The 12,885-nt window shown below is 37.1% G+C and overlaps 1 protein-coding gene across 1 annotated transcript; it reads left to right on the top strand.

The window, feature by feature from the left end:
• The first annotated feature begins 426 nt into the window (after positions 1-426).
• Positions 427-12,865, top strand: LOC130916686 (leptin-like). The gene is made up of 3 exons (XM_057837575.1): positions 427-456; positions 5,834-6,005; positions 9,592-12,865. Exons 2-3 carry the CDS (start codon positions 5,856-5,858, stop codon positions 9,925-9,927), a joined length of 486 nt encoding a protein of 161 aa, XP_057693558.1. The 5' UTR covers positions 427-456; positions 5,834-5,855; the 3' UTR covers positions 9,928-12,865.
• Positions 12,866-12,885: the final 20 nt, after the last annotated feature.

Below are 12,885 nucleotides of genomic sequence, written 5' to 3'. Positions count from 1 at the left end.
CCCAGTGTTTTCTTGTTCTGTGCAAACCGGGTCCAAATTCAATTCAATTCAATTCAAACTTTATTGATTCCTTGGGAGAGTTCCCTCAGGGAAATTTTGAATGTTAAATGTTCCCGACCCCTGTTCTAACTGCTTTATAAAATGCAATAACTATCCAGATGTAGCATCTGATGTAGCATTTGACCACTTTTGCTAACTCGGTAAACATGTTCACTATGCATCAATATTTGTTGGGTGACTCAATCCGGCAAGTTGACAGTTGCGAAAAAGGAAAACAAAAAGCCCGAAAATGTAAATGTCCTTATGATGCCATCCGATGGGAAGAGGAAGGTGAGAGGATGGATGGAGGGAACGCGCAGGGGGTCGGGGAAAGCGATGAGTAAGAGGTGACTCAACATCCCACAGCTATAAGACAGGCCCATGTCGGCCAACAGTGGACACACTCGACACACCAAGGTAAGCGCAACTTTCCTCCTCAAGAATCTAGTCTTTTTTTAGGTGTTTAATTGATGCTTAAATTGATATGTTGGTAGAAAACGAGCAAGATTTTGATGTTTATCATTCTTTTTTTTTGTTGTGAGTATTGACACAGTCCTAATAATGTTTTGTGATTCAGTGCTAAAATTGCTAGTTGGCTCAGTTAGCATAAATTTACAGCTTCAAATGATGATTATTTACGATTGTTCACTGCTGTATTTTATTTTGATTGGTGAACTCTCATTCACTGCCATTGACGGTGATAGACGTCCAATCCATTTGAACTGGGAGAAATTCCCTCCCAATTCAAATGGATTGGACGTCTATAGCCGTCAATTGCACTGAAACATGATTATTCACTAAAAAAGTCAAATTAAAAGGTTTTCATGTCACAGTACACTTACTGGTGAGACAATAAATACAAGGCATGCAAAAGTTTGAGCACCCTGGGAAACCACTGTATAAAAAAAAAAAATCTAGGATATTATACCTTTAATAAATTAATTTACTGTTTTCCAAGACTGCAGTCAGTGTTAAAAAAAAAAAAAAGATCAATGAAAAATGTTAAAACCCAAACAATTAAAACTAGGGCTGTCAAACGATTAAAATTTTTAATCGAGTTAATTACAGCTTAAAAATTAATTAATCGTAATTAATGGCAATTAATCGCAATTCAAACCATCTAAAAAATATGCCATATTTTTCTGTAAATTATTGTTGGAAAGGAAAGATAAGACACAAGATGGATGTATACAGTCAACGTACGGTACATAGGGACTGTATTTGTTTATTATAACAATAAATCAACAAGATGGCATTAACATTATTAATATTCTGTTAAAGCGATCCATGGATAGAAAGACTTGTCGTTCTTAAAAAATAAATGTTAGAACAAGTTATAGAAATTTTATTTTAAAACCCCTCTTAATGTTTTCGTTTTATTAAAATTTGTAAATATTTCAATCAACAAATAAACTTGTAGCCCGCCATTGTTGATGTCAATAATTACTTACACAATGCTCATGGGTACTGAAGCCTATAAAATCAGTCAAACCCAAGCGCCAGCAGAGGGCGGCAAAACTCTATAAAACACAATTAACCTGTGGGCATTTCACTGTACTGTCATTTAAATCTGTCTGAGCGGGGCATGTGCGTTAATTGCGTCAAATATTTTAACGTGATTAATTTAAAAAATTAATTCCGCCCGTTAACGCGATAATTTTGACAGCCCTAATTAAAACAGTATATTTAGTGATGGCATGATTATGAGACACCGTTCATTAAATATGAGTGAAGATATCAAAAGCGACCATATTGACTATGTAATTGTGATTGTTTCAGAAATTAAAAAAATATATAATTCCATCAAGCACTACAGAAATCTGATGATATCTAGTTTTTTTTTTTTTTTTTTTTTTTTTTTTAATTTTCAAATGTTTATAAAAAAATAATTAAAATTAAATTTATAACACATACACATACTGTATATACAGACTGCATATACATATTTAAACACACATACACATAGTTTATATATACACATATGCCAATGGGTTTTCCCATTGGCAGTGTATCAAATACTTGTTCTCCCCACTGTACATACAGTATATACAGTGATCCCCGCTACTTCACGCTTCCAAACTTTGCGCCCCCAGTCCATTGCGGATTTGTTTTTTCAATTAAAAAAAATAAATAAATAAAATAAATAAATAAATACAGTATTTTATGCAGCTTTCACGATCCGATCATGTAGTCTCGCTTTTCCCCCTGCTGTTTTTCTTGGTTTGGCAGTGCACTGGAGTTGCTTATTAAATTTAACGACGATTGACAGACGTTAAAGCTTGATCTTGCCAGAGACGCTTGGAAGCCGAAACTTCAAAGTGCCGCATGCGTCATTCATCGTTTAGCTTGTTAAATACTTGTTGTGGCAACTCATTGTGTGTTAGTGAGCAGCTTGCGGAGTGGACTCACTCAATGGAGCATTTAATAAAGACAAGCTTTTTTTTTTTTTTTTTTTTACGTTATCCTTGTTTAAAAATAATTCGATGGGACAGTAACATGTTTAAAAAAGTATCATATTTATTACATTCGAAGTGCTGAAAAACATTTATTAAAATATATTTTTTTTTATACTTTGGGGAAAAAGTGAAAAAACATGTATTATATGTATCTCTTTCCAATAATAAATCTGAATATATACATTGAACACACACACACACACACAAAAAAAAATGCCGGGGCCCCACTTTGCGGTTTTTCACTTATCGCGGCGGGTTCTGCTCCCCATTAACCGCAATAAACAAGGGATCACTGTACACACACATACACAGTATATATACATATATGCATACACATATATACATATACTGTATATTTACATACAGTATATATACCCATAGTATATATTAGCGCTGCAGATATAGATTATTTAGGTAATCAATTAATCTATCGATTAGTTAGTTTGAAGAATCGAGGAATAGGATTATGAACATTTGATGCGTTGCAGAATAAATTTTAAGCGAGGTAAAACAAATAAACACGTGTTTCTGCCTGCAATATCATTTATTTTGGCTAGCTAATATTGCACTTGAAAAGAGTATAAAAAGCAATACAAAAAAAAAAAAAAATTCAAACTATGCAGAATTGCGCTTTCATTTCACAAGTGCAATAAATGCATTTAAAACAGAATTAAAAATGCCTGAGCTTAGCCTCAAACGGTATAATAAATAAATGAATGAGGATCTAAGTAGAGCAAAAGAACAATTGGCCAACTTACATAGCAAAAGTGTTTAAATCAGACATGTCACGGGCCGGGAGGCCAAATGTGGCCCGTGAACAAATTTCATTCGGCCCCCCGCCTCGGTCATAAAATCAATAACATTTGGCCCGCACACAGACTTAATAAATTGGTCAGCAGTTCTGCTACCAGCGTATGAAGGAGCTTACACACTAAATGCTACTCCTCATTTACCCACTAAAAGGCAGCAGCACTAAGCAATATTACCCCGTGTGACCCTTCCAATTTTCTAAAATGGCGATAATCAACAACAAAAAAAGTTGACTGCGTTGGCCAACGCTTCAAGGATAGGTGGAAATTGGACTATTTCTTCACTAAAATACGCAACAACTGTGTCCGCCTCATTTGCAAAGAGACAGTCACTGTTTTTAAAGAGTTCATTGTGAGGTGATATTACCAAACAAGACACGGTGACATGTACGACAAGATTACAGGGAAGATACGTTGCAGGAAATTGAAGCAACTTGAAGCTAGTTTAATTTCACAGTAGGATTTCGCAAGAACCCGAGAGTCGAACGAGAACGCCACAAAGGCTAGTTGGTAGATTGTTGAAATTATTAATTTAAAAAATAATAAAGCAAATGTGACGCACAGAATTGCTTGCTAAAATTTGCTTAAATATATTGTTCTATGTAAAGGTCGGCCCCCCATTTTTCACCACACCAAATATGGCCCCCTTTGCAAAAAGTTTGGACACCCCTGGTTTAAATACTTTATAGTAGCTTAAATGCTGTTTTTTTTTGTTTTTTTTTCAAAGCTCCGAACAAATCGTTCATAAAAATATTCTCACAAAATCGGCTAAATAGACCTATAAACTAAATTACGAATAAAAAATAACTAGCTCAAACAAAAACGTAACTTATGTTGGCCTTAACAGGTGGCAACTGGAATCAGCCATGTTAGACGAGTTATGGCGTATTCACTGTTGCCACTACAAGGCAGTGTATCCACCCATATCATTAAAACTAAATGCAACACTTTCAAAACAAACCATTAGAACGTCACTCTAATTAAACGATTCCTCCAAATAATTTGATCGGAAGCTTTTTTCTAATCGAATTACTCGAGTTAATCGATTAATCACGGCAGCACTAGTACATATATACACAAAGTGTATATATACATAGATACAAATACACACAGTATGTATATATATTTAACAATAATATATTTTTCATAATATACAAATATTTTTGTTTCTTTTGTGATTTAAAATTTGATTTTTTATAATAAAGTAAATGAAAATGAAAAAGCATTGAATGTTTTTCCCTTGTTTTTAATAATAATTAATAGTGCTGCAACGATTAATCGATTAACTCGAGTATTCGATTAGAAAAAAATATTCGAATTAAATTTTGCTGCTTCGAGTATTCGGTTCGGTGGTGTTGTAATGGTTTGTTTTGAAAGTGTTTGCATTTAGTTTTATTGATGTGGGTGGATACACGGCCTTCTAGTCTACCTCAATTCACATGGCTGAATCCATTTGCTCCTTGTTAAGACAAACATAAGCTAAGTTTTTGTTTGAGCTAATGTTTTTTTTTTTTTAATGCATTCGTAATTTAGTTTATAGGTATATTTAGCCATTTTTTGTGGGAATATGTGTCTGAACCATTTGTTAACAGCTTTGTAAAAACTTTTAGCATTTTATAGCATTTAAGCTAGCAGACTTTCGCTATGTAAGTCAGCCAACTCTTGTTTTGTTGTACATTTATGATTTTTGAGGCTCAGCTGAGGTATTTTAATTTTTTATGTTCCTTATCCGATTACTCGGTTATTCGAACTAAATAGTTCATCGATTAATCGACTACTAAAATAATCGATAGCTGCGGCCCTAATAATTAATAAATAAAGAGTGTCAATGCCTATTAAAAGTGTGGAAAAAAGGTTTGACCTATTGTAAATATTACATAAACAAAATATTAGAATATTCACTTGTTTTATTTTGGTTTTCGTTATTATTGTGATGAACTAATAAAAATTTGACTAAAAATAGATGAGAATATTTTAAATCTAGAAGCTCAAGAGAGGACAACAATGTCTCTGAATGATTAATCGCCTATCAAAACACTAGTCGTTTGATTTGATCTTTGATTAACTCACTGCCATTGACGGCAATAGACGTCCAATCCCTTTGATTCAAACGGATTGAACGTCTACTAGTGACAAACAAATTGACAGAGCCACATGATTGGTCATCTATCATCGTCAAATTTTTCACTGTCCTACCGTAAATTTCAAGATGAAATCATAAATACATAAAATACAAATATTGCTAATGAGCATAACGCCATACCGGTGAAGCCCTTTTGTTGTCTATAAATAATACAAGACTCCTCTGATGACGAGGAGGAAATCCAAGTACTATTAGGGTGCCAGACCAAATTAGAATAAGCGCGTCCTGGCCGGAAGCGCCCAATCTTTGTACCTAAAACCTATTTGGAGGAATCTGAAATATTTGCACGCACCATCAAACGCGTTGCATCAATAAGTGGAAGGAAGTGACCAGTTTTGTGGCTCGGAATACACAAAAGACTTGAATTGTCTTGGCATTTCTCTCAGGATCTGCAGCTACCAATAAACAATGGAATACATCACCCTCGCCGTCCTGGTCTTCATCTCCCATGCGTGGGGCACGGCTACGGCCGCCCACGCCCCGCCCAACCCCGTCAAGATGAAGCACGACATCATGTGGCGGTCCAACCAGCTGCTGAACAAGCTGGTTGAGAAGAAGGTAACGGCCAACTTTGACGAATGTCAAATCAAATTGGACGTCTGGGAACGTCAATGGCAAGAAAAGTTTTTGTCCAATATAAAATGCGTATGAGATAGTCCTATGTTCAGGCAGTGCAAATAATCGAAGTGAAGTAGCAGCAGTTTGACAGTTAAGGCTTTGAATATTGCAGGTGAGTAAGTATTGCACATAGAATATTGCATATAAATGAACATTGGAATATGCCTTGGAGCATTTCCCTTTGCAGTGCATGATAAGTTAAAATCTCAAAAGTGACTTGCAAGTATAAAATCTAAATAAACAAATATAAAATGCATATGAGATAGCCCTATGTTCAGGCAGTGCAAATAATCGAAGTGAAGTAGCTGCAGTTTGACAGTTAAAATATTGCAGGTGAGTAAGTATTGCACATAGAATATTGAATATAAATGAATACTGGACCATGCCTTGGAGCATTTCCCTTTGCAGTGCATAAGTTAAAATCTCTAGAGTGACTTGCAAGTATAAAATCTATATAAACAAATATAAAATGCGTATGAGATAGACCTATGTTAAGGGAATGCAAATAATCGAAGTGAAGTAGCAGCAGTTCGACAGCTTAGTTTTTGAATATTGCAGGTGAGTAAGTATTGCACATAGAATATTGCATATAAATGAACATTGGAATATGCCTTGGAGCATTTCCCTTTGCAGTGCATGATAAGTTAAAATCTCAAAAGTGACTTGCAAGTATAAAATCTATATAAACAAATATAAAATGCGTATGAGATAGACCTATGTTAAGGGAATGCAAATAATCGAAGTGAAGTAGCAGGAGTTCGACAGCTAGGTTTTTGAATATTGCAGGTGAGAAAGTATTGCACATAGAATATTGCATATAAATGAATATTGGACTATGCCTTGGAGCATTTCGGACGTAAAACAGTCTTGAATCTTGGTAAAAAGCAAATGAAAAAAAGCAAATATCTATAAAAAATTCAGGGATTTAAGCATTTATTCACAAGAATTTTCAACGTAAAAAGCTCTTTGTGTTTCCACTCGGTTTGCTTTGTCGGCGATAAGCCCCCTATGAATCGGCCGCCCGCCCTGTGTCCCATGAATACATTATCCAGTCTATGGGTTGGGGCCGTTTCATAAGCAGCCTTTTTGTAGCTTTGCCGTTGCAAAGTAGTATAGTCATTGCTCCAAGTCGGCAAGCATTTTTTTTTTTTTTACATCATATTCACCCATCCACCCTATTGCATATTTGCTGTTGCAAAGTAGTATAGTCATTGCTCCAAGTCGGCAAGCATTTTTTTTTTTATATATATATCATATTCACCCATCCATCCTGTTGCACATTTATGCCTTGAGGTGACGTGTTCGTATAGCATCTTTGGGATGTGTTGTGAGTCCGATTGAGTGTAAAGTGCTTAGTTGCTGCCACGTTTCGTGGACAAATTGACAACGGGTGTAGTTCCGGGTTGTGCGCACACATTCGCGCCCGCCCCCACCTTTGTGATATGCTGTTAAACCCTAACCCGAAGTTCAGAATTTTTTACATTAGGCTTAATCTTGGAGTTAACGGGGGTTTAATTAGTCAGTGGAGTTGATTTCAACAAATTCCATGCAGTTTGTCAGTTGTTAGTTTCAGGGCTTTGGAGTGCTAAACTACCGCGAGTCATTGGTGGTTGAAATCAACTCCATCGAGTAATTAAACCCCCACCACCTCGAAGATTAAGCCATGTGTGAAAAATTCTGATCTCCCCATTCAAATTCAATAATCGGAAAGTCAATTACATGGGATGACATTTTAATGTTGTTATTCTTATGTTGAGGCAGTAAAATTGGTGAAAAGTAACCATTAAATTACTTTTAAAGTAACTTAGGCTAGGTTCGTACGACAGGTCTCAATGCACAAATCCGATTTTTTGTCATATCCGTTTTTTTTGGCGTGCCCGTTGAGACTGCTTTTGCCTATTGAGACCATTCAAGTATTACGCATGCGGACTAATTCGCAGTCCTCTTTGTTATGATACAGGGGCTGCCACAATGGCTTTTTCTGCTCAAACCTCTTATGAATAAATGCTTAAATCACTGACTTCTTTATAGATATGGACGTAAAACAGTCTCGAGTCTTGGTTAAAAGCATAAGAAACTGCAGGTACCATTTTATTTTATGTAAATACGGCGAATGTGTGGCTCGTCTTAAGTTCACTGTGGCACCGCCTTACCGCAAGTCCACCGCAAAGAGCTTTTTACGTTAAAATTCTTGTGAATAAATGCTTAAATCCCTGAATTCTTTATAGATATGGACGTAAAACAGTCTCGATTCTTGGTTAAAAGCAAAAAAGAAAAAAAAAAAAGGGCAGTTTGAATTTGCTTTACTTAAATCTGTCGAAGAATGATGCTAGTCTGTTAGCTCTTTGTTATGATACAGGGGCTGCCACAATGGCTTTCTCTGTTCAAACCTCTTGTGAATAAATACTTAAATCACTGAATTATTTATAGATATAGACGTAAAACAGTCTCGAGTCTTGGTTAAAAGCAAAAGAAACCGTGCAGGTAGTATTTATTTTACGTAAATATTGCGAATGTGCGGCTCGTCTTTATGTTTACTGTGGCACCGCCTTAGCACAAGTCGACAGCAAAGAGCTTTTTATGTTGAAATTCTTGTGAATAAATACTTAAATCCCTGAATTCTTTATAGATATGGACGTAAAACAGTCTCAATTTTTGGTTAAAAGCAAAAAAAAAAAAAAAACAAAGACAAAAACAAAAAAAAAGGGGCAGTTTGCATTTACTTTACTTCAATCTATCGAAAAATGATGCTAGTCTGTTAGCTCTTTGTTATGATACGGGGGCTGCCACAATGGCTTTTTCTGTTCAAACCTCTTATGAATAAATGCTTAAATCACTGAATTCTTTATAGATATGGACGTAAAACTGTCTCGATTCTTGCAAACCAGGCAGTTACACATCTATTTTACGTATATATGTCGAAGAATGACTGCAATGCCGTAGCGGGTACTATTCTCCTATTGATTTCTTTCACGTTTCAAAATGCATGCATGGTACGAAAAATATATGGTAATATTTACCTTGAATCCACAAACAAATCACTCCTGAGACAATCCTTCCTGTTTGTATTCGGTACAGCTTTCGTAGTTCTTCAAAAATCCAAGCTTAAATCCGACATGAGTGTGTGTCGTCTTCGGTTATAACAAAATGAAGCTCGGCCCCCTATGATAAGGCGTGATCTAAAGAATGACGAAGTGTCAGGTCAATCGGTAATGAAGTCTATGGGCAGGCAATGAGTTCATAAACCTGTACATTTTCTTTTATTTGCATTTAAAAAACATTTTTTTAACACTTACGGTAATTCTGGACTATACAACGCACCTGACTACAAGCCACACCTCCTAAATTTAACAAGAAAACAATATTTGTCCATTAGGGTGCGACAAAATATCGAAATGGTGATATATCGCCGTATTTTGGTATCCCAAAATGTTATCGATATGCTCCTACCAAGAATCGATATATCATTTTAAAAAGGTGTCTTCTTGTTTAAAGACAACAACTAACTTCATTTGTTGTCTTGCAGTATCCCAACAATGCGACGATACTGGGTCCACCCGATCAAGTGGACGGGCTCTCCTCGCTCACGTCGCTTCTGGAAGGCTACGAAGATCTAATCCCTTCCAGCGAGTCTCAGGTGAAGGCAGAGATCAAGTCTCTGAAGGGTTTCCTGGACCTCTGGAAAAAGCGCCACTGCGGAGGAGACGACAGGGTAAAAAGCACTCCGGCCGCCGGGAGCGCTCTGCAGCTACTGCAGAGCTATCGGACCTTTGTCCCGATCATCAACGTCCAGGCCCATCTCAGAGTCAAGAATATACTCACTCAGCTGAAGGACAACAAGGGCAACCTGGACAAATGCTGAGAAATGGAAACTCCAAAACAAGCATGTTAGGTTCATTGAAAGCTTTTGACTTATACATTTCGGAGAATACGTGTAATGGTAGTTAGCAGAAGTATGCGTGCGTTATGAATGATTACGTTTCAATGTAATCAGATTGGATGTCTAGCAACGTCAATGGCAGTCACTAATTTAATGAGACCATTAGTCTAGGTAAATGTCTTTACTACGGAGCCCCTTAAGGGACATCGACGGAAATAAAATAAATTTAAGCAATCTGGTGCGCACCACAAACTCTGGTAAATATTAGCGTTATATAGCATTTAAGCAAGCGGACTTTCGCTATGCCAGTTAACAAATTGTTGTAAACATTAGCATTATATAGCATTTAAGAGAGCGCACTTTCCGCAAAATCTGCAAGCTTAAATGCTATAAAATGCTAATATTTACCAAATAGTTCCTGGTGCGCACTAGAAACAATCTGGTGAGCACCAGATCGCTTAAATTTATTTTATTTCAGTCTAAGTACCTTAAAGGACTCCGTACGCACAGGATAGTACGTAGTGCACCAGATTGTTTTTGGTGCGCAATAGAAATAATTTGGTGTGCACAAGACTGTTTTTGGTGCGCTAAGAGAAACAATCTGGTGCACACCATATTGTTTTTATTGCGCATCAGATAGTATGTGGTGTGCACCAGATTGTTTTGGGTGCGCAATCAAAACAATATGGTGCGCACCAGATTCTTTATGGTGCACAGTAGAAGCAATCTGGTGCGCACTAGAAACAATTTAGTGCGCACCAGATAGTATGTGGTGTGCACCAGATTATTTCTGGTGTGCACCAGAAATAATTTAGTGCGCACCAGACTGTTTTTGGTGCGCTAAGAGAAACAATCTGGTGCACACAATATTGTTTTTATTGCGCATCAGATAGTATGTGGTGTGCACCAGATTGTTTTGGGTGCGCAATAAAAACAATATGTTGCGGACCAGATTGTTTTTGGTGCGCAGTAGAAGCAATCTGGTGCGCACCAGAAACAATTTCGTGCGCACCACATACTAACAATTTAGTGCGCACCAGATAGTATGTGGTCCGCACCAGATTGTTTTTGGTGCGCACCAGAAATAATTTAGTGCGCACCAGACTGTTTTTGGTGCGCTAAGAGAAACAATCTGGTGCACACCATATTGTTTTTATTGCGCATCAAATAGTATGTGGTGTGCACCAGATTGTTTTGGGTGCGCAATAAAAACAATATGGTGCGCACCAGATTGTTTTTGGTGTGCAGTAGAAGCAATCTGGTGCGCACCAGAAACAATTTAGTGCGCACCAGATAGTATGTGGTGTGCACCAGATTGTTTTTGGTGCGCACCAGAAATAATTTAGTGCGCACCAGACTGTTTTTGGTGCGCTAAGAGAAGCAATCTGGTGCACACCATATTGTTTTTATTGCGCACCAGATGTTATGTGGTGTGCACCAGATTGATTTGGGTGCGCAATAAAAACAATATGGTGCGCACGATTGTTTTTGGTGCGCAGTATAAGCAATCTGGTGGGCACCAGATCCAATTTAGTGCGCACCAGATAGTATGTGGTGTGCACCTGATTGTTTTTTTGTGCACACCAAAAACAATCTGACGCGCACCACATACTTTCTGGTGCGCACTTAATTGTTTCTTGTGTGCACCATATTGTTTCTAGTGCACACCAGATAGTATGTGGTGTGCACCAGATTGTTTTTGGTGCGCACCAGAAACAATTTAGTGCGCACCAGATAATATGTGGTGTACACTAGATTGTTTTTGGTGCACACCAGAATGTTTTGGTGCACACTAGAAACAATTTAGTGCGCACCAGATTTTTTTGGGTGCGCACTAACAATCTGATGTGCACCATATTGTTTTTATTGCACACCAGATGTTATGTGGTGTGCACCAGATTGTTTTGGATGCGCAATAAAAACAGTATGATGCGCACCAGAGACAATTTAGTGCACACCAGAGAGTATGTGGTGCGCATCAAATTGTTTTTGGTGCGCAGTAAACACAATCTGGTGCACACCAAAAACAATTTAGTGCGCACCAGATTGTTTTTGGTGCGCAATAGAAACAATCCGGTGCGGACCAGATAGTATGTGGTGTGCACCAGATTGCTTTTGGTGCACAAGAAAACCAATCTGGTGCGCACCAGAAACAATCTGGTAATTACAGTATATAGCATTTAACCCAGCAGACCTTTGCTATGCAAGTTAGCACGTTTGTTGTCCTTAGATTTTCATTTATTTATTTTATAAGTCATTTCAGGCTAAACTCAGGCGCCAGTGGAGTCCAAGATTAAAGTAAAGCTCAACTAAATCCGCATCTCGTGCGCACTAGATGTTTTAAATTTATTTTATTTCTGTCGATGTCCCTTTAGCAGCTCCGTACTTAACTATTAGACATAGTAGAATTGTTATAGATGTCATCCTAATGTCAACCACTAGATGTCAGCATTGTGACAAATTAGACTTAAACATGAACCACTGTATTTATGGCATAGTAGCACTGACAGGACAAACCTGAAACTCGCAGCTCAACAACCTTCCAACTGTTAAAACGGCTTTAATGTGATTTCGTACATTAACATTGACGGTGACTGACATCCAATTCATTTTCGCTGAAACGTTATAATTTAATGCCAGTTTGTTATCAATGAACCTAACATACTTGCTATCAGAATGTAAGAGGAAGCCACGTGAAAACTCCACGCAGGAAGGCCGGAGGTTCGAACCCAGAACCTCAGAACTGTGAGGCAAACCACTTGGTCATCATTCTTATTTAATACCGCTATTTTATTTATGTCAACATCCATCACCAGCTCTTCCGATTCTGCAGTTTCTCACCTTCAAATGTGCATTTCACATATTTTTATATTGTATTTGCTTTTTATAAAGAATTATTTAAGATAAAATGTCTAATAAAAGTGAGTTTTTCAACTATTC

Source organism: Corythoichthys intestinalis, chromosome 5 (genome assembly GCF_030265065.1).
Source record: "Corythoichthys intestinalis isolate RoL2023-P3 chromosome 5, ASM3026506v1, whole genome shotgun sequence".
NCBI lineage: Eukaryota > Metazoa > Chordata > Actinopteri > Syngnathiformes > Syngnathidae > Corythoichthys > Corythoichthys intestinalis.
Note: the sequence above shows the minus strand (reverse complement) of the source record. Positions and strands in the feature narration are given on the sequence as shown.

What these genes read in the sequence shown, in the direction of transcription:
- LOC130916686 (XM_057837575.1), top strand. Translation starts at nt 5,856, where the DNA reads ATGGAATACATCACCCTCGCCGTCCTGGTCTTCATCTCCCATGCGTGG. An exon ending in ACAAGCTGGTTGAGAAGAAG is followed by an intron (nt 6,006 to 9,591) that starts GTAACGGCCAAC and finishes GTTGTCTTGCAG; the next exon opens with TATCCCAACAATGCGACGAT.